The 22,452-nt window shown below is 43.9% G+C and overlaps 1 protein-coding gene across 8 annotated transcripts in view; it reads left to right on the forward strand.

Annotated features, from left to right (window-relative positions):
• The window catches only part of PALB2 (partner and localizer of BRCA2), a 35,916-nt gene extending 14,762 nt beyond the window's left edge, over window positions 1-21,154 (forward strand). For 4 of the 8 annotated variants that reach the window (XM_055232733.2, XM_055232735.2, XM_055232732.2 and 1 more), the window contains 7 exons: window positions 841-1,002; window positions 3,464-3,549; window positions 4,429-4,590; window positions 6,088-6,204; window positions 13,169-13,256; window positions 18,992-19,140; window positions 20,650-21,154. In XM_055232733.2, coding sequence (XP_055088708.1) covers window positions 841-1,002; window positions 3,464-3,549; window positions 4,429-4,590; window positions 6,088-6,204; window positions 13,169-13,256; window positions 18,992-19,140; window positions 20,650-20,860 — 975 coding nt within the window. In that variant the 3' untranslated portion in view covers window positions 20,861-21,154. Of the gene's footprint in view, window positions 1-840; window positions 1,003-3,463; window positions 3,550-4,428; window positions 4,591-6,087; window positions 6,205-13,168; window positions 13,257-18,991; window positions 19,141-20,649 lie in introns of those variants that run through there. The other 4 variants (XM_055232736.2, XM_055232737.2, XM_055232738.2 and 1 more) reach the window with 4 other exon arrangements.
• Window positions 21,155-22,452: the final 1,298 nt, after the last annotated feature.

Consider the following 22,452-nt stretch of genomic DNA (forward strand, 5'->3'; position numbering starts at 1 on the left):
CTTGTTTTCTTATAAATGCCTTTGTGATTATGATTTTTCTTGGAAATTTCCAAATTTTCTTGGAAATACTGCTTTGGCCATGCTCTGTGGTTTGGATACATAGTGCTCCCATGGTCGTAATAGTAGATAGTATAATGTATGTCATTTCAGTGTTATTTCCTCCGAGGAATAACATTGAAACCTGTGGTTTCAGCCCATGAGTGGTTCATTAGGATGTTTGATTTTCAAATGGATAAGTTCTACAGGATATCTTTTTGTGGTTATATCTGAATTTATTCCATCTGGACTATACATTTTAAAATTTCACGGGCTAGGCACGGTGGCTCACGCCTGTAACCCCAGCAGTTTGGGAGGCCGAGGCAGATGGATCACTTGAAGTCAGGAGTTCAAGACCAGCCTGGCCAACATGGTGAAACCTTGTCTCTACTAAAAATACAAATATTAGCTGGGTGTGGTGGCAGGCACCTGTAATCCTAGCTACTTGGTAGGCTGAGGCAGGAGAATCGCTTGAACCCGGGAGGCGAAGGTTGCAGTGAGCCGAGATTGCACCACTGCACTCCAGCCTGGGTGATCAAGTGAGACTCGGTCCCAAAAAAGCCCAAAAATTAAAATTAATAAAATAAATAAAATAAAAAATAAAATCTTTCATGATGTAAGTTTGATAGGCAATTTTTTAGGTACATAAGAACCACAAAGCTCTTTCTTTTCACCTGCATAAGACTTAAATTTTACACACCTACTGTTTCATTGAATTATAATTCATCACTTTGCGTACTTATGCTTTGCAAAAAACAGCCCTCGAGTACCACTTTAACAGAACTGTTGTTGCCATTGTGTCAGAATCCTTCAGGTTCCTGTTCCGTAGATGTGAGTGCCATGTTTTGGGAGAGAGCCGGTTGTAAAGAGCCATGTATCATAACTGCTTGTGAAGATGTAGTTTCTCTTTGGAAAGCTCTGGATGCTTGGCAGTGGGAAAAACTTCATACCTGGCACTTCACAGAGGTAAGTGGGAATCTCGAGCTGAAAGAGATCTTTGCAGCCATTTGCCTGATAATGTAGATGGGCAGCTTACCAAACTTGGGAGCTATGACCATGCAAGGCAGAACAGAGATGAGGTTTTTTTCCCCAACATTTTATTATGAAAAGTTTCAAACATCCAGAAAAGTTGTATAGTGAGCACCCATATACCCACCATTTTAGACTCTACCATTAACATCCTGCTTTATTCGCGTTATCACAAATTTTTTGTTTGTTTGTTTGAGACAGGGTCTCACTCTGTCACGCAGGCTGGAGTGTAGTGGCATGATCATGGCTCACTGCAGCCTCGACCTCCCCAGGCTCGGTAATCCTCTCACCTCAGCCTCCCAAGTAGCTGGGACCACAGGCATGCACCACCGTGTCTGGCTAATTTTTTGTTGTTTTTTTTTTTCTTCTTCTTCTTCTTTTTATTGAGACAGAGTCTTGCTCTGTCACCCAGGCTGGAGTGCAGTGGCATGATCTCGGCGCACTGTCAACCTCTGCCGCCTAGGTTCAAGGGATTCTTGGGCCTCAGCCTCCTGAGTAGCTGGGATTACAGGCGCCCACCACCATGCCTGGCTAATTTTTTTGTATTTTTAGTAGAGACGGAATTTCGCCTTGTTACCTAGGCTGTTCTTGAACCCCTGACCTCCAGCAATCCGCCCGCCTCAGCCTCCCAAAGTGCTAGGATTACAGGTGTGAGCCACCCCACCAGGCCTATATTTTTCATGCAGACAGGGTTTTGCCATGTTGCCTGGGCTGGTCTTGAACTCCTGGGCTTAAGCAATCCACCTGCCTCAGCCTCCCAGAGTGCTGGGGATTACAGGTGTGAACCACCATGCCCAGCCGATCACAGGTTTATCTAGAGATGGGTTTTTTTGTTTGTTTGTTTTTGTTTTTTTTTTTTTGGAGACAGAGTCATACTCTGTCACTTGTCACTCAGCCTGGAGTGCAGTGGGGCGATCTTGGCTCACTGCAGTCTCTGCTTCCCGGGTTCAAGCATTTCTCCTGCCTCAGCCTCCCGAGTAGCTGGGACTACAGGCACCCACCACCACGCCCAGCTAATTTTTGTGTTTTCAGTAGAGACGGGGTCTTACCATGTTGGCCAGGATGGTCTCTAACTCCTGACCTCAAGTGATCCACCCTCCTTGGCTTCTCAAAGTGCTGGGATTATAGGCGTGAGCCACCACACCCAGCCTAGAGATGGGTTTTTACACTAGACCTGTTGGAGGAGCTTAGAATTTTATGTCTATTCTGACTTTGACACTTGCTGATATTTATACTCCTTGCCCTTCACCAAGGCATTATTTTGCTTCTTTTCTACGTGTATTTCCTTCTGGTCTTTTTCCACCATCATATACATCTTACATGCTTGCAATCTTAGTGTGCTTAAAATTTTTAGATCTGGCCGGGCACGGTGGCTCACGCCTGTAATCCCAGCACTTTGGGAGGCCAAGGCGGGCGGATCATGAAGTCAGGAGATCAAGACCACGGTGAAACCCTGTCTCTACTAAAAATACAAAAAATTAGCTGGGCGCAGTGGTGGGCGCCCATAGTCCCAGCTACTCGGGAGGCTGAGGCAGGAGAATGGTGTGAACCCGGGAAGCGGACCTTGCAGTGAGCCGAGATCGCGCCACTGCACTCCAGCCTGGGCGACAGAGCGAGACTCTGTCTCAAAAAAAAAAAAATTTTTTAGATCTGTCTTTTCTCACCATATGTATAAACATTTTTCTGGCCAGGCGAGGTGGCTCATGCCTGTAATCTCAGCACTTTGAGAGGCTGAGGTGGGTGGATCACCTGAGGTCAGGAGTTCAAGACCAGCCTGACCAACATGGTGAAACCCCCGTCTCTACTAAAAATAAAAAAATTAGCCAGGTGTGGTGGTGCATACCTGTAATCCCAGCTACTCAGGAGGCTGAGGCAGGAGAATTGCTTGAACCCAGGAGGTGGAGGTTGCAATGAGCTGAGATCGTGCCATTGCACTCAAGGCTGGGCAACAAGAGTGAAACTCCATCTCAAAAAAAAAAAAAATTTCCTTGTTTTGTGGTCTTCATACTTGCATATACCTCATTCTTGCTCTCCAGATATATATAACATCTAACACTGTGCCTTGCACAGAGGTGCCCAATAAATATTTGTTCAGTGAACATAGATATACTTTTACATGGCTGCATAAATACTCTCTTCATTCACATGCCAGAATATACCCAATTATTTCCCTATTGTTAGAATTATACATTGCGTTAGGTAAATGCTCAGTAAGCACTATTATGCATATAGTTTACTTAGATTTACAGCTAATAAAAAGAGTGTTTTCTGAGCCTTTAAATGATGAAAATTATCCTGTACAGTGAGAATACAAAAGAATGTGATAAATTTTGGAAAATCTGGATTAAACAAAAATGAAACAACCAAGTATAATTTTTGGCTGCTTTGTTTTATTTAGGTTCCAGTATTACAGATAGTTCCAGTCCCTGATGTGTATAATCTCGTGTGTGTAGCTTTGGGAAATTTGGAAATCAGAGAGATCAGGTATGTAATTCCCAAGGAGTGATTTGTTTTTCCTTCATCTTTGTCTCTGTCAGCTGGTTTTGAGTGCAGGTAATAACCTAGGCTTGAGTCTTGAAAGAATCTGAAAGATCTAAAGCGAGAGAGATTTGTTTAAAAAAAAAAAAAAATCAATAGATTGACATCCCTGACTGAAGTTTCTATTTAAAATGTGAACCTAGGCTGGGCGCAGTGGCTCACGCCTGTAATCCCAGCACTTTGGGAGGCCGAGGTATGTGGATCAGCTGAGGTCAGGAGTTTGAGTCCAGCCTGGCCAACGTGGTGACACTGTGTCTCTACTAAAAATACAAAAATTAGCCTGGTATGGTGGCGGGTGATTACAGCCTCCCGAGTAGCTGTAATCCCAGCTACTCGGGAGGCTGAGGCAAGAGAATTGCCTGAACCCGGGAAACAGAGATTGCAGTGAGCCAAGATCATGCCACTGCACTCCGCCTGGATGACAGAGTGAGACTTCGTCTCAAAAAAAAAAAAAGGCCGGGCACAGTGGCTCACGCCTGTAATCCCAGCACTTTGGGAGGCCGAGGCAGGTGGATCACGAGGTCAGGAGTTCGAGACCAGCCTGACCAACATGGTGAAACCCTGTCTCTACTAAAAATACAGAAAAATTAGCCAGGCATGGTGGCATGCGCCTATAATCCCAGCTACTCAGGAGGCTGAGGCAGGGTAATCGCTTGAACCTGGGAGGGAGAGTTGCAGTGAGCCGAGATTGCGCCACTGCACTCCAGCCTGGGCGACAGAGCAAGACTGCGTCTCAAAAAAAAAAAAAAAAAAAAGTGAACCTAGTCCTTTAATATTAAAGGGTTACTCCTGACATCACCCTGTTTTTCCTTATATTTGGCTTAGGGCATTGCTTTGTCCCTCTGATGATGAAAGTGAAAAGCAAGTACTACTGAAGTCTGGAAATATAAAAGCTGTGCTTGGCCTGACAAAGAGGAGGCTAGTGAGTAGCAGTGGGACCCTTTCTGATCAACAAGTAGAAGTCATGACGTTTGCAGAAGATGGAGGGTAAGAAAAGCATTGATTGATTTTTAACTATTAGATGAAGAATGATTTTATCACAGGTTTCAGAGAAAGTTGGGTCACTAGGATCTTGTTTTTCTGTGCTGTGCGTGTAACATAAGCATGTATGGCATCAACACTAGGTTATGACATAGAAGCAGGTTAGTGAAGTGGAAGCCAGACATGTCAGGGATGAAGTCAAAGAAGGGGAGAGGCTCAGCAAATGTAGTTTGTTCTTCAGTCTTCTTTGAAATCTCTGTGTGTCCCTTAAATGTTAGAAATACCTCTGCTGGGCACAGTGGCTCATGCCCATAATCCCAGCCCTTTGGGAGGCCAAGGCAGAAGTTTGAGGCCAGGAGTTTAAGACCAGTTGGGGCCACATAGCGGGGCCCTATCTCTACAAAAAAAATTAAAAAATTAGCTGGGTATGGCAGAGCATGCCTGTGGTCCCAACTAGGGAGTCTGAGGTGGGAGGATCACTTGAGCTCAGGAGTTCAAGGGTGCAATGAGCTGTGATCACGCCACCACAGTCCACCTTGGGCAGCAGAGCGAGACCTAATCTTAAACACACACACACACACAAATATTTTTTAAAATATAGAAATACCTTAAGGTCCTAGACCCTTTCCTCGTTCCACACACTTGGTGTCCATTGCTTCACTGACCATCTTGGTGCTGACTACTTGCAAACATACATTTCTACCTCTGAGCTCTTTCTTGAACTCTAGACCTGCAGACCTATTTATTAGACATATTGGGAACACCTCACATTCAAAATGTTGCAAACTGAACTTACAGCATCTTCTCTATCATATACTCATAACACTTTATTTATTTTTATTTTTATTTTTCGATTACACTTCATTGTTATTATTCATCTGTCTTTTCTAAAAATGGAGGGCAGGGAACTTTGGCTTATTTATTCATGATCTGTTGCAGTAATCGAGGCAAGAGATGATAATTGTTTGCTTAAATTAGTAGTATGTTAGTGGAGATGGGAAGAAGCAGACAGATTTCTGAGAGATGAGAAGATAAAATTACTGGGACTTGGTGATTGACTAGATTGAGAAGAAAGAGAGAACATCAACATGGTAGGGTTGGTCACTTGAGTGGTGACCAAGCTCGAAACGTGGATATTATCCTTGTCTCCTCCCAGTCTAGGTGGTCACTTGAGTGGTGACCAACCCTGAAACTTGGACATTAGATGGTGATGCAATTCATTGAGATAGGAATGCAGAAAGAAACAAAAGGTTTATAGAGAAAGTTAACAAGTTTAATTTTGAATGTAATGAATTTGAGGTGCTTGCAGCATATCTAAATAGATATTATGAAAGTAATATATGTTCATTGTAGAAAGTTTAGTATACACGTTTTCTGGGTTAGATTTTTTTTTTTCTGGTATTAGGTTAGTTTATATTATGCATAGTTCAACAGTGTGGAGAAGGGCTACCTAGAAACTGCTTTAGTGCAAAGTACTGACTTTTCATACTGTTTTAATTGCAGAGGCAAAGAAAACCAGTTTTTGATGCCTCCTGAGGAGACTATACTAACTTTTGCTGAGGTCCAAGGGATGCAAGAAGCTCTGCTTGGTACTACTATTATGAACAACATTGTTATTTGGTAAGCTTTCCCTCTAGGTCCTCAGTTCCCTCATCTGTAGTATGAGGATATACATCTAATTTTACAGGATTGTTGTGAAGATTAAATAAGAGAGCATGTGTAAACATGATTGTGGTTTTGTGTTGCTGTTGTTGTTTTTGTTGTGTTTTGAGACAGAGTCTCCTCCTATCACCCAGGCGGGAGGAGTACAGTGGTGTGATCTCGGCTTCCTGCAACCTCTGCCTCCTGGGTTCAAATGATTCTCCTGTCTCAGCCTCCCGAGTAGCTGGGATTATAGGCATGTGCCACCACACCCAGCTAATTTTTTTATTTTTTAGTAGAGATAGGGTTTCATCATGGCCGGGTTGGTCTTGAACTCCTGGCCTCAAGTGATCTGCCTGCCTCAGTCTCCCAAAATGCAGGGATTACAGGAGTGAGCCACCATGCCTGGCTAATTTTTGTATTTTTTACTAGAGATGGGGTCTCACCATGTTGGCTAGGTTGGTCTCGAACTCCTGGCCTCAAGTGAACTGCCCACCTTGGCCTCCCAAATTGCTGGGATTACAGGCGTGAGCCACTGTGCCCGGCCTGATTGTGGTTTTTTTGTCAGATACTATATACTTGTCTTACTAACAACATCATATTAATTGAGACATACCGAAAAAGATCAGTCTGAGTAGACTATTTAAAAATAAATGGAATTCTATTTTCAAAGATGTACACTTCTTTCTGCTTTTGGTTAGTGGTTGAGTAGCTTCTGTCAGACCAACACTCTACCTTCGAATAACTATACACTCTGGACAAAATACAAAAAACAGCTTTCTAAAGGCACCAGCGAGAAAGAAAAAGAAGAAACATACTGGAGGGGTTTCTCCCTTTAGGTGAAGGAAATGGCACTAGGCAATGTTCCTATTATGGCTTTAAGACAGGGGGCAAGGCCCACTCTGCTCACTGGGTGACTGGAAGCCTAATAGAAGATCTTCTGTACCACTGGCTTAGAGAACCAAAGGACAGAGTTCAGGGTGATCACAGCTGCTAGAAAGGGAGGGGAAAAGTCCTAAAAAGGAGAGAGAGAAAAAAAAAAAACCCTAAATTCTAGCTATAATGTTTACCTAAATATCTGATTGACCCTTAAACTGCATATTCATAGGTCAGACTCCAAGCAGCTCAGGTAAGACTGAAAGAACTGAACTTCAGTTTTGGCATTTGGAATTCGAGTTCAGCCAAGTTAACTGTTTACCAGGACAGACAAACTTACAACCAAAAAAATCAGGGCCGGGCACGGTGGCTCATGCTTATAATCCCAGCACTTTGGGAGGCCAAGGCAGGCAGATCACTTGAGGCCAAGTGTTCGAGACCAGCCTGGCTAACAAGGCAAAACCCCAGGTCTACTAAAAATACAAAAATTAGCCAGGCGTGGTGGTACCTGCCTGTAATCCCAGCTACTCAGGAGGCTGAGGCAGGAGAATCACTTGAACCCAGGAGGCGGAGGTTGCAGTGAGTCAAGATTGCACCACTGCACTCCAGCCTGGGCGACAAAGCAAGATTCAGTCTCAAAAAAAAAAAAAAATTTTTTTTAAAAGTCAATAGAATTATATTTAAAAATTACTTACCATATTGTCTGGCACATAGGAGGTATTCAGTAAATGTTAAAATTCCTTTTTTAAAAATATTTTTAAAAAGAAAAAACATCAGTGTTTGTCAGAGGAACCTAACAGAATACAAAGTTTTTGCAACATATTAATATCACTGTAACTAGGATACAGTCCAAAGTTACTCAGTATACAAAAAAAAAGTGTGGCGTCTCTACTAAAGATACCCCATCTCTACTAAAGATACCTCGTCTCTACTAAAGATACAAACATTAGCCAGGCCTGGTGGTGCCAGGCTAAGGCAGGAGAATCGCTGGAACCTAGGAGGCAGAGGTTGCAGTGAGCCAAGATCACGCCACTGCACTCTAGCCTGAGTGACAGTGAGACTCTGTCTCAAAAAAAGGAAAGAAAGAAGTGTGATCACAGGAACCAAATTAACAGATTTGTGATAGGGAAACCATCACAGGAGTCCCCAGCCATCTCTTTTCTGACTACAGGGAGAGCCATACCCAGCCAGAGGCACTTACTTGCAAGTTTAATTTGTATTAGGAGAATAGCTTGATTTTTTTTCTTTTCTCAGAAGCCTTGTCTATTAACTGTTTCCTTAGGGCCAGAATGGGTCTTGGTAAGAGGAAGTTATGATATTAATGGGACCACTACCCTAGCTCTTCTGTACCATCCAACCCTAACCTTTTTTTGTTTTCTTTTTTTTAAACACTATGGTGACTTACAACCCTAACCTTCTAGGAATAAACTAGAAAAGTATGGCCCTTGAGAGAAAGGTTGTGCCCTTCCCACCAGAAAGCCTCTGAAATTTGACTATGTTCTGATCTGCCAGAAGACCCTGTTTTCAGATGTCCTGATGTCTAGGGTAGCGCTTGGCTACTTGGAGCACTTTCACCAGGGTTTCTGCTGAGAGGTGTTATTTGAGGACGGTGGTCTTCCAGAAGTTATCTTTTCTATTCTTTGTGCTATTTCCATAGTCCACATCTTCATTATCTGTCTCCTGAACTGTTAAAATAATCTAGCAGTTTGTCTTCTTGCCATTAATCAATATTCAAACTTGATTTTTTTTTTTTAATTTTTTTAGAGACTATGTCTTACTCTGTCACCCAAACTAGAGTGCAGTGGCGTGACCATAGCTCACCGCAACCTCGAATGCCTGGGCTCAAACGCAGGTCATTTTTTTATTCGACTGCTTTGTAAATACTCTTTCTTCCAACCCTACCCTCATCCCTCAAAAGAAAACCTTTACAGGGGCCCATGTTTGCTTTCCTTCAGTTTTTATTTCCCCAGTGCTCTAGTACAAAAACGTCCTCTCCAGCTCTGCCGTCCTCCTTTCCTCCCTTTTTCCTTCCCATCTCTCAGTTCTACCCTTTTTCTATAAGTATATAAGAGGCATTTCATATGTAAGAGGTCACGGAATTTGAGGTTGGGGAGGGATTTCTTTCTGAAACAGAGTCTCACTCAGTACTCAGGCTGGAGTGCATAGGCATGACTCACTGCATTTTGAGGTAGCTCACTGCATCCTCAAACTTCTGGGCTCAAGGAATCCTCTCACCTCAGCCTTCTGAGTAGCTGGGACTACAGGCACACACCATCGTGCCCTGTTAATTTTTAAATTTTTTGTAGAGATGAGAACTTGGTATGTTACTCAGGCTGGTCTTGAACTCCTGGGCACAAGCAATCCTCCCACTTCAGCCTCCCAAAGTGCTGAGACCACAGATGTACACCACCATGCCTGGCTAATTTTTCTTTTTCTTTGTAGAGGCAGGGTCTTGCTATTTTTTCCAGGCTGGTCTTGAACTTTTGGACTTAAGCAACCCTCCCACCTCGGCCTTCTAGAGTGCTGGGAAGTTGGGGAGGGATTTCTATACTTGGCTTCTAAGTTCCCCTTAGGGGATATTTTCAGCCCCACAGTTACCTTGAGTTCTGTTATATGATTCCAGCCTTCATTGATGTTTCCTTCTCCGAATTCATACTGCCTTGGTTGTTTTTTTGTTTTTGTTTTTTCGAGAGAGGGTCTCAGTCTCTTACCCATGCTGGAGTACAGTGGCATGATTATGGCTCACTGACGTCTCAACCTCTCAGGCTCAAGCAGTCCTCCCACCTCAGCCTCCTGAGTAGCAGGACTACAGACGCATGCCACCAGGCCTGACTAATAAAAAAAAAAAAAAATTTTTTTTTTTAAATTTTTTTTTGTAGAGACAGAGTCTCCCCATGTTGCCTAGGCTGGTCATGAACTCCTCAATGCAAGTGATCTTTCCGCCTCCGCCTCCCAAAGTGCTGGGATTGTAGACATAAGCCGCCACGCCTGGCCTGCCTTGATTTTTAATTTAGTATTTGCTGCTTTGTGTTGTTTATCCTCTCTCGTTTTTGAAGACAGGTACCATGTCTCTTATCTATTCTTGGTTCCTGCTTTAGCTCCATGTTTAAGGTAGTTACTCAAAGGTATATTAATCATATTGTCTGTCAAAAGCTATTACTTACCTTTTGGGCTCTGTATAATTTTATACTTACATGTAGTATTTGTTCTTATTTAACTCCTGATTTGTTAGATGTCTCAAGTGATTCATGTTATACTCAAGCGTCAAGTGGCTTTTTTGGGAAACTGCTGAAGGTCTAAATATTTCTTAAGCTTGGCCGGGCGCGGCAGCTCACACCTGTAATCCCAGCACTTTGGCAGGCGGTGGTGGGTGGATCACGAGGTCAGGAGATGGAGACCATCCTGCCTAACACGGTGAAACCCCGTCTCTACTAAAAATACAAAAAATTCGCCAGGCGTGGTGGCGGGTGCCTGTATTCCCAGCTACTTGGGAGGCTGAGGCAGGAGAATGGCATGAACCCAGGAGGCAGAGCTTGCGGTGAGCTGAGATCGCGCCACTGCACTCCAGCCTGGGCGACAGTGAGACTCCATCTCAAAAAAAAAAAAAAAAAAAAAAAATTTCTTAAGCTTAACGTTTACAATGAAGTCATACCAAAGAAACACGTTAAAACATTCTTAAACACTGAGGGCCCAGTGTGTAAGGAAGTCTTGCTGTCCATATTCACTGAGACATTTCATTTAATATCTTTCAAACATTCAGTAGGTATCTGGGTCTCTACTTATGTCTCATTCTTTGTGAGAGATGCAGAGATGAATCAGATATGAATCCTGGTCCCAGGGCCCCTATAATCTAGTAGGTAAATAAGATGCCTTTACAATCAAAGCCTACAATTTCAATACAATCCTTTCTACAATTCACATAAGGTCAAAGTGATAGAGATTTGGACAAAGTGATTTGGGATTTGAGGAAAGAACAATTACTAAATACAGACCATGTATGAAACTCTGTAGGACACCCATCTGGTGTCCCTGATAGGAGGAAATCCTTGCATATGCACATAAAAATTTAATTTTCCTTCTTCAGTTTTTTATACACAGTACCTGGCCCATAGAATTCTGTATTTGTTGAGTGAATACATGATACAGTATTACCAGTAGTATATTCATACCAAATGAGGTATATGGACAGAATTAAAGGAGAGGAGATGACTGTGGACTGCTGTAGTCTCAAGTGAGTTCATGCAGCTTGGAGGGGGTGGGATATAACTAGGCCCTAGGAAATGGATGGGAATTCGTCAGTAACAGGGATAGGAACTCTTCTGTAATGGGCAGCAGGGAGTTGGGGGAGCAGGGGTCATTGGAAGGCATAGCTTGAGCAAAGTCTAGAGTCAAGGAAATACATATGTTCTTCAGGCAGAAAGATTTCAGGAAATGGAGCAATGAGTGATAATGTAATATTGCACTGCTGGATTCATGAGAGTTATAAATACATTAAAATGAACTTGGGGGCCAGGCGCGGTGGCTCACGCCTGTAATTCCAGCACTTTGGGAGGCCAAGGCGGATGGATCACCTGAGGTCAGGAGTTCGAGACCAGCCTGGCCGACATGGTGTACCCCGTCTCTACTAAAAATACAAAAATTAGCTGGGCGTGGTGGCGCCTGCCTGTAATCCCTGCTACTCAGGAGGCTGAGGCAGGAGAATTGCTTGAACCCGGGAGGCAGAGGTTGCAGTGAGCCGAGGTTGTGCCATTGCACTCCAGCCTAGGCAACAAGAACAAAACTCCATCTCAGAAAAAAAGAACTTGGACTTTATGTTGTGGCTAATGGGAGCCAACTGAAAGTTTTTCATCAACAGGGTAACATGAACCGGGTGCAGTCTCTCACACCTGTAATCCCAGCACTTTGGGAGGCTGAGGTGGGAGGATTGCTTGAGCCCAGGAGTTCGAGACCAGCCTGGGCAATAGAGTGAAACCCTGTTTCTACAAAAAATTAAAAAATTATTCAGGCATGGTGGCACGCAGCTGTCGTCCCAACTACTTGGGGCAGTGAGGTGGGAGGATCGCTTGAGCCCCAGAGGTTGAGGCTACGGTGAGTCATGATCACGCCACCACACTCCAGCCTGGGCAATAGAGCAAGACCCTAAGCTCTAAAAACAAAAAAATAGAGTATCATGACAAAGCAGTTATCAATGTCACAAATCCTCAAAAAGCTGGGGAGCAGGTCAGGTGCAGTGGCTCATGCCTGTAATCCCAGCACTTTGGGGGGCCAAGGCAGGTGGATCACCTACGGTCAGGAGTTCAAGACCAGCCTGGCCAACCTGGTGAAACCGTGCCTCTACTAAAAATACAGAAATTAGCCAGGCATGATGGTGGGTGCCTGTAATCCCAGCTACTTGGAAGGCTGAGGTGGAAGAATTGCTGGAACCTGGGAGGTGGAGATTGCAGTGAGCCAAGATGGTGCCACTGCACTTAGCCTGGGTGACAGAGCGAGACTCCATCTCAAAAAAAAAAAAAGCTGGGGAGTGATTCCAACAAACTTTATCTTTTTTATTCTTTATATTCACCCCTCTCTTCCTACCCCACCTCAATCCTTCCTTCTATCCATTATTTTGGTCTAGCTGTAGTATAAATACATGTAATAGAGATATAATTGTAAGCTTCTTTTAGGTGTAGTCTCTTGCCCTACCAAATTTGGTTTCCTGGCCATTGTCTTCCATGACAAATTTAGACATAACAAGAAGTGTCACAAAATCATGATACTGCTATACCATGGGCCTGATTTCAATACCAGGTTGAATGACATGATGGAACCTTCCTCATGGAATTTGGAGAGATTTATCCCTAGGGGCATAGTAGATTTAATCTAAGGCTGAACTATCAAATTAAACTATTGGCAAAATTAACCCACAGTTCTACTTTTCCCTAAATCTATGACTAAAGAAAAGTAAGGAGCTCTTAGTTTTTTCCCTGGTCACCTCCTAAGACATGCTATGATGAATAAGAAAATATTTTCTGAAAACTGGTTTGTTGGAAGAATGTGATCAGCTTATTTATTTTTGTTATCTAAGGAATTTAAAAACTGGTCAACTCCTGAAAAAGATGCACATTGATGATTCTTACCAAGCTTCAGTCTGTCACAAAGCCTATTCTGAAATGGTAAGTAATGACTGGCTGGGACCACTTTGTGTGTTACTGTTGGTCTCATTAAGTGAGAGCAGTAAGTCATAAGCAGTAATGAACAAACCTTCCCTGTGGCGTCTTTTTTCAAAATTGGATAGCAATGTTTGTCCTTTCTTGAAATTAAGGATGAAAATAAGTGTTGGTACAATGATTGCTTGGTAAATTTTCTAGCTGTAGGACCTGAGGGCAAATATTTATTTCTAGCTGTGGATTTGAACTGAGAACTATTATGCCTGTTATCAGACTTGACTCCCAACCACATTGCCGTGTTTAAGTAGCCTTAGGAAGGATGATTAAATGATCCCAGAAGTACTTTTTTTTTTTTTTTTGAGACGGAATTTTGCCCTTGTTGCCCAGGCTGGGGTGCAATGGTGTGATCTCAGCTCACTGCAACCTCTGCCTTCCAGGTTCAATTAATTGTCCTGCCTCAGCCTTCCAAGTAGCTGGGATTACAGGTGCCCGCCACGAGGCCCGGCTAATTTTTGTATTTTTAGTAGAGATGGGGTTTCGCCATGTTGGCCAGGCTTTTCTCGAACTCCTGACCTCAGGTGATCCACCCGCCTCAGCCTCCGAAAGTGCTGGGATTACAGATGTGAGCCACAGTGCCTGGCTAACATGCTTTACTCTTAGGCTTTAGTCTTCTCACACAGAAACAAATACAGTTACTCAGCTCTTGCACTAATAATCTTGGCTAGTGGGTACAAACATACAGTTAGAAATAAGAAATAAGCTCCAATATTCAGTAGCAGAGTAGAATGACTGTAGTTAGCCAACAATGTGCTATATATTTCAAAGTAGCTAGAAGAAAGGACTTGAAATGTTCCCAATACATAGAAGTGATAGATTCTCAAGGTGATGGGTACCCCAAATACCCCACCTTGATCATTATATACTCTGTGCACATAACAAATACATGTGCCCCATAAATATATAAAATATTTTGTATTATTAAAAAAAAAAAAAACGCTTTGGGAGGCCAAGGTGGGTGGAACACCTGAGGTAAGGAGTTTGAGTCCAGCCTGACCAATATGGTGAAAGCCCACCTCTACTAAAAATACAAAAATTAGCTGGGCGTGGTGGTGCATGCCTGTAATCCCAGCTATTTGGGAGACTGAGGAAAGAGAATCGCTTGAACCCGGGAGGCAGAGGTTGCAGTGAGCTGAGATTGCACCATTGCACTCCAGCCTGGGTGACAGAGCGAGACTCCGTCTAAAAAAAAAAAAAAAAAGCCTTGACTCACAATCTAGTTACAGTGGGAAAGTAGTTGTCTAGGAGTAATGAATAACTACTTGAGTATTCACTGTTGAAGGCATGAGCAGAGACAATGGCAGCAGGCTCAGCATTTGTGTAGAGACTGACTTGCCTGGTGATTACAGTGAGAGGATCAGCATCCAGAGGCTCTGAACACAAAGACTGCATCTTTCCCTAGCCTAGTAGGATCTGTGGAATTGAATTTAAAAGTTGTGTGATCTTATATAATCCAACACATAATCTTGAGCCTAACCTTTGTCCTCCTTTAAATAAGACAGTTGTGGCCAGGTGTGATGGCATATGCCTGTAATACCAGCTTCTCAGGAGGCTGAAGGGAGAGGATCACTGGAGCCCAGGTGTTCCAGGCTGCAGTGAGCCATGATGGCACCACTGTACTCCAGCCTGGGTGACAGAGTGAGACCCTGTCCCAAAAATAACTAATAGTCCAGGTGCAGTGGCTCACGCCTGTAATCTCAACACTTTGGGAGGCCAAGGCGGGTGGATCACCTGAGGTGGCGAATTCAAGACCAGCCTGGCCAACATAGTGAAACCCTGTCTCTACTAAAAATACAAAATTTACATGGGTGTGGTGTGTGTGCCTGTAGTCCCAGCTACTAGGGAAACTAAGGCAGGAGAATTGCATGAACCCAGGAGGCAGAGGTTGCAGTGAGCCAAGAGTGCGCCACTGCACTCCAGCCTGGGCGACAAGAGCAAAACTCCATCTCAAAAAATAATAATAATAGTAATAACTAGGCTGGGCATGGTGGCTCACGCCTGTAATCCCAGCACTTTGGGAGGCTGAAGCAGGTGGATCACCTGAGGTCAGGAGTTCAAGACCCAGCCTGACCAACATGATGAAACCCTGTCTCTACTAAAAAATACAAAAATTAGCCGGGCATGGTGGCAGGTGCTTATAATCCCAGCTACTGAGGAGGCCGAGGCAGGAGAATCGCTTCAACCTGGAGGCGGAGGTTGCAGTGAGCCAAGATCGTGCCATTGCACTCTAGCCTGGGCAACAGAGGAAGACTCTGTCTCAAAAAAAAAAAAAAAAACAACAACCACCAATAGATAGATAGATAGACAGACAGACAGACAGACAGGCAGACAGACTGACAGTTGAATTCATCTCTAGAATTTACTTTTTTTTTGAGACAAGAGTCTTGCTCTGTCACCCAGGCTGGAGTGCAGTGATGTGATCTCAGCTCACTGCAACCTCTGCCTCCCAGGTTCAAGCAATTCTGTGCCTCAACCTCCCAAGTAGCTGGGATTACAGGTGCCTGCTGCCATGCCCGGCTAATTTTTTTGTATTTTTAGTAGAGACGGGGTTTCACCGAGTTGGCCAGGCTGGTCTTGAGCTCCTGACTTCGTGATCCACCCGCCTCACCCTCCCAAAATGCTAGGATTATAGGTGTAAGCCACCACGCCCAGCCTAGAATTTACTTATTAAGCCTTTAAATAATGTTATACCTTTTATATTACAACACTAATACCCACTTGATATTAAAACATTTCACACAGACGTGTAAGATAGTAAGTAAAAGTCCCCCATAAAGCCAATCTTCAGAAATAATATTTTATGCAGGGCGTGGTGGCTCACACCTGTAATCCCAGCACTTTGGGAGGCCGAGGCGGGCAGATCATGAGGTCAGGAGATTGAGACCATCCTGGCCAACATGGTGAAACTCCGTCTCTACTAAAAATACAAAAATTAGCTGGGCATGGTGGTGCACACCTGTAGTCCCAGTTACTTGGGAGGCTGAGGCAGGATAATTGCCTGAACCCAGGAGGCGGAGGTTGCAGTGAGACGACATCCTGCCACTGCACTCCAGCCTGGAGAAAAAGCAAGTCTCTGTCTCAAAAAAAGAAAAAAAAAAAAAAAAAGAAATAACATTGTATTATTTATTTAACTGTTTAGTGCAGGGATTGATAAACTTTTTCCATATACAACCAGATGGCAAATACTTTCAGCTGTGCTGGCCTTACAATCTCTGTTTTAAATACTCAACTCTGCCATTGTGGCCCCAAATCAGCCATAGACTGTATGCAAATGGATGGATGTAGCTGTGTTCTAATAAAACTTTATGGAGACTGAAACTTGAACTTCATATATTAATTTTGGCGTGTCACAAAATATTATTTTTCTGATGTTTTTCAGCCATTTCAAAATCTGAAAAACATTTATTTTTTTTTTTTTTGAGACGGAGTCTCACTCTGTCGCCCAGGCTGGAGTGCAGTGGCGCGATCTCGGCTCACTGCAAGCTCCGCCTCCTGGGTTCACGCCATTCTCCTGCCTCAGCCTCTCCGAGTAGCTGGGACTACAGGCGCCCGCCACCACGCCCGGCTAATTTTTTTTATATTTTTAGTAGAGACGGGGTTTCACCATGGTCTCGATCTCCTGACCTCGTGATCCGCCCGCCTCGGCCTCCCAAAGTGCTGGGATTACAAGCGTGAGCCACCGCGCCCGGCTGAAAAACATTCTTAGTTTATTGGCCATGGAAAAATAAGCATTGGGGCCAGGCATGGTGGCTCACAGCTGTAATTCCAGTGCTTTGGGAGGCCAAGGAGGGAGGATTGCTTGAGGCCAGGAATTTGAGGCTGCAGTGAGCTGATTATGCCACTGTACTCCAGCCTAGGTGACAGTGAGACCCTGTCCCCCCAAAAAAAGTGTTGGGCGGCTGGGCGCGGTGGCTCACAACTGTAATCCCAGCACTTTGGGAGGCTGAGGCGGGCGGATCATGAGGTCAGGAGATCGAGACCATACTGGCTAGCACGGTGAAACCCCGTCTCTACTAAAAGTACAAAAAATTAGCCGGGCATGGTGGTAGGCGCCTGTAGTTCCAGCTACTCTGGAGGCTGAGGCAGGAGAATGGCGTGAACCCAGGAGGCAGAGCTTGCAGTGAGCAGAGATTGCGCCACTGCACACCAGCCTGGGCGACAGTGCAAGACTCCATCTCAAAAAAAAAAAATGCGTTGGACTAGATTTACTTGGTGGGCCATAGTTTGTCAGCCTCTTCTTAACTGTATAGCATTTAACATTTTTAAATCCTCAGTTTTTTTCCCTGTTAAAAATAGGGTCTCACTCTGTCATTCAGGCTGTAGATCAGTGGTGCCATCATAGCTCACTGTAGCCTTGAGTTCTTGGACTCAAGCGATCCTCCCCACTCAGCCTGCCAAGTTGATGGGATTACATGGCATGAGCCACAGCACCCAGCTAACTTTTAATTTAATTTTTTTAGACGATGAGGTCTTCAGCAGTGTTTCCCAGGCTTGTCTCAAGCTATCCTACTGCCTTGGCCTCCTGAGTTACCTCAGTTGTTTTCTAAATATAAAAATATTTTATTTTCATTAATAAATTCAATCATTCGACCTGACGCCGTGGCTCACGCCTATAATCCCGGCCCTTTGGGAGGCCGAGGTGGGTGGATCACAAGTTCAGGAGATCGAGACCATCCTGGCCAACGTGGTGAAACCCTGTCTCTACTAAAAATACAAAAATTAGCCAGGCATGGTGGCGCATACCTGTAATCCCAGCTACTCGGGAGGCTGAGGCAGGAGAATCACTTGAACCCGGGAGGCGGAGGTTGTAGTGAGCTGAGATTGTGCCATTACACTCCAGCCTGGGCAGCAAGAGCGAAACTACGTCTCAAAAAAAAAAAAATCTGTATATATGTGTGTGTGTGTATATATATATATATACACATACAGTAATATTATTATTAGAGCCTGTAATTTTAAAGCCAGGAGAAAACTTTAACACATTTTCCCACAGAAACAGCCATAGGTGATGGTATCTTTTTTTGGTCACCCTTATTAATAGAGAGTAGTAGTGTCAGGGTTTTAAATAGGCTATTGTGGGCTGGTCTGAGAAACCAGCCACCATATACAAGATTGTTTTTATGGGAAAACATGTTCTGAATGTTCAAAAACCAATTTACAAATGAATGTTTCTAATTTGAGCACTCCCTGCACATGTATGTCCTCATTCTCTCTTTGCCAATATTTCCCCAAATGAATGGCATGAAATGTAGTACTATCTAAGGAGAAGGAAATGGATGAATCAGATTCATGCCTGGCAAGACTGGCTAAAACAAACACTGGGAACCGGAAGCAGGAGAAGCTAAAGCTAGAAGTTGGCTGAGCGCGGTGGCTGACATCTGTAATCCCAACACTTTGGGAGGCTGAGGTGGGAGGAACCCTTGAGGCCAGGCGTTCAACAACAGCCTGGGTAACATAGCAAGGCCTTGTCTCTAAAAAAAAAAAGAAGAAGAAGAAGAAGCCAGAAGTCCAGTCCCGTAATAATCTCAACAGTTCCTAGACGGCAGGGAAAAAATTAAGCCAGTGGTTAAATCCTGGATACGTTAGAGCCTATAGATCATTGCTTTAATTGTTTGGTTTTTGTCTCTGCCAGATCTTTATTTTTCCTGACATACTCTTGACAGTCTATTTTTCTCCTAAATTAGGGGCTTCTCTTTATTGTCCTGAGTCATCCCTGTGCCAAAGAGAGTGAGTTGTTGCGAAGCCCTGTGTTTCAGCTGATTGTGATTAACCCTAAGACGACTCTCAGCGTGGGTGTGATGCTGTACTGTCTTCCTCCAGGGCAGGCTGGCAGGCAAGTGTGCATAACTGCTACTCCATGGGTGGGACATTCTGACAGGCACTGTGTAAACACAAAAACTAGATATTTTTGTGTCACTTAGAAGAATGGAAAACAAAATACTATATGTCATGATAGGAATATTCAGAAGTAGGATGAAGATTAGTGGACTTGAGTCAAACCCCAGATTCCCTGCATCCTGATCTCTACTAGCATGGGGTTATATAGGTTTTTAATAGTGTTTATTCAAACCCTGTTTTTTCCCCTAAGGTAAATATTTTGGCAGGGTATGGTGGATCATACCTGTAATCCCAGCACTTTGGGAGGTCAAGGTGGGAGGAGAGCTGGAGCCCAGGAGTTTGAGACCAATGGGACAACAGAGCAAGACCCAGTCTCTACCAAAAAAAAAAAAAATATATATATATATGTGTGTGTTAGCCAAACATGCTGGCATGCACCTGTACTTCCAGCTACTTGGGAGGCTGAGGTGGGAGGATGGCTTGAACCTGGGAGGTGGAGGTTGCAGTGAGCTGAAATCATGCCACTTCACTCACCTGAGGTTGGGAGTTTGAGACCAGCCTGTTGCCAGGCTTGAGTATTCTGTATTTTTAGTAGAGACCGGCTTGAGTGAAGTGACCCACCAGCCTAGCCAACATGGAGTGAGGTGATCCACCTGCCTTGGCCTCCCAAAGTGCTGGGATCACAGGCGTGAGCCACCATGCCCAGCTAATAATACCTAATTTTTATTGAGCACCTCCTGTGTGCCAGGCACTGTGCTAAGCCTTTTATAGGAACTGTTTCATTTAACCTTACCACAGTCCTGTCAAGTATGTGCTCTTAAAATCATCCTTATTGTACTGATAAAGTTAAATAATTTGCCCAGGGTTGCACAGCTCTTACTTTGTAGAGTTAGAATTTAAACCCAGGTAGCTGACTGCAGAGCCCTTGTCTAAATAAAAAAGGCAACCAGGTAGGTTTCTGCTTCATAGATGGCATCTTTTATGGGGGAAGTACCCACTGAATATGGAAACAGGATAATCTCAAATAGTGAAAAGTACAATGAAGATAAAAGATGGAACAGACTCCATATGTGTGTGCACACTGCCTCAGATAGAGGATTAGGGGTGACCTTTCTATGAACGTAACAGGCCTGAATGATGACAAGAACTCAGCCATGCTAAGAGCTGGGGCGAGAGCCTGCCAGGGAGAAAGAATGGCAAGAGCAGTGACACTGAGTTGGGACTGAGCTTGGCCGGAATGATGGAGAGTGGAAGGAAGGCCACTGTGAGCCAGCCTTCAATTGGTACAAGATGCATCAGAGAGATTGGCAGGAACTGGACATGTGATTCTGTCTAAAACTGCAACACAATAGCCAACAGACCTCTAAGACTGCAAATGTAGGCATTCATAGTTACAGGGATTTTTGTTCCTGTTGCTGGTTTTGGGAACATGGTTTTGACCTTTTTTTTTTCAATTGTTTTTTGGATATGTAATCTGAATTATATCTTCTTTGTATGCTATCAGGTTCCTGGAAGGTGACGTGAAAGATCACTGTGCAGCAGCAATCTTGACTTCTGGAACAATTGCCATTTGGGACTTACTTCTCGGTCAGTGTACTGCCCTCCTCCCACCTATCTCTGACCAACATTGGTCTTTTGTGAAATGGTCAGGTACAGACTCTCATTTGCTGGCTGGACAAAAAGATGGAAATATATTTGTATACCACTATTCATAAGTTAGGATAAAGCGAAAACACAATTTTCTGGATATATTGGGCCTCTTAGTATTTTTTGGAGTTTTAAATATAAAGGAGAATATCTGAATGACATTTAAAATAATTACTTGTATATGTCCAGACAGACTTATTTTTTATTCTGATGATGGTGGCACCACTGATCTTGGATGTACATTTATGTTTACTTTGAGAAAAAGGGTTTTAGGTTGATTTTTGTAATTTCCCACATTTGTACATGTGCTTTTAAAGGTGTACATAAAGCTTCAAATGGCAATAAATATTTATTTTTATACATTCTGCTTGGCATATTATTGTTTCCCATTCTTTCAAGATCATTTGCAGAAGCAAGAACTAATTATTACACAACTAGGATATTTAATCAATAGTGTTTGCCTAGTAAGTGTAAATTTCAGTTCAGTTAACTTACTACACTAATACACAATATACTTCTGCTATTTGTAATACTTTATTTTTACATACATACTAAAATAATATGAAACCTACTAAAATATCCTAATTTAGGGATACTCTTACTCTTTTTCATTCTCATGCATCCTTCATGCCAGTGCTGCATTATCACTAGAGTCACCTTTTTTTGAGATGGAGCCTCACTCTGTCACCCAGGCTGGAGTGCAGTGGCATGATCTCGGCTCACTGCAACCTCTGCCTCACATGTTAAGTGATTGCCCTGCCTCAGCCTCTCAAGTAGCTGGGATTACAGGCACCCACCACCACACCTGGCTAATTTTTGTATTTTAATAGAGACAGGGGTCTCACCATGTTGGTCAGGCAGGCCTTGAACTCCTGACCTCAAGTGATCCACCTGCCTTGGCCTCCCAAAGTGCTGGGATTACAGGCATGAACCACTGTCTCTCTTTTTTCTTGGCTTTTTTTTTTTTTTTTTTTAGAACGGAGTCTCCCTCTATCACCCAGGCTGGAGTGCAGTGGGGTGATCTCGGCTCACTGCAACCTCCACCTCCCAGGTTCAAGCGATTCTCATGCCTCAGCCTCCTGAGTAGCTGGGATTACAGGCGTGCTCCACTATACCTGGCTAATTTTTATATTTTTTGTAGAGACAGGGTTTCACCGTGTTGGCCAGGCTGGTCTGGAACTCCTGACCTCAGGTGATCTGCCTACGTCGGCCTCCCAAAGTACTGGGATTACAGGCATGAGCTACCGTGCCCGGCTGAAGAAGCTTATATTTTTTAAAGACACATTTTTGGGCCAGGCGCGGTGGATCATGCCTGTAATCCCAGCACTTTGGGAGGCCAAGGTGGGCAGATAACTAGGTAAGGAGATTGAGACCATCCTGGCTAACACAGTGAAACCCTGTCTCTACTAAAAGTACACAAAATTAGCCGGGCATGGTGGCACACGCCTGTAGTCCCAGCTACTCGGGAGGCTGAGGCAGGAGAATCGCTTGAACCTGGGAGGTGGAGGTTGCAGTGAGCTGAGATCACACCACTGCACTCCAGCCTGGGTGACAGAGCAAGACTCTGTCTCAACAACAACAACAACAAAAAAAAGACACATTTTTGGCCAGGCGCAGTGCTACAATCCTAGCGCTTTGAGAAGCTGAGGCGAGTGGATCA

Source organism: Symphalangus syndactylus, chromosome 11, assembly GCF_028878055.3.
Source record: "Symphalangus syndactylus isolate Jambi chromosome 11, NHGRI_mSymSyn1-v2.1_pri, whole genome shotgun sequence".
Taxonomy (NCBI): domain Eukaryota; kingdom Metazoa; phylum Chordata; class Mammalia; order Primates; family Hylobatidae; genus Symphalangus; species Symphalangus syndactylus.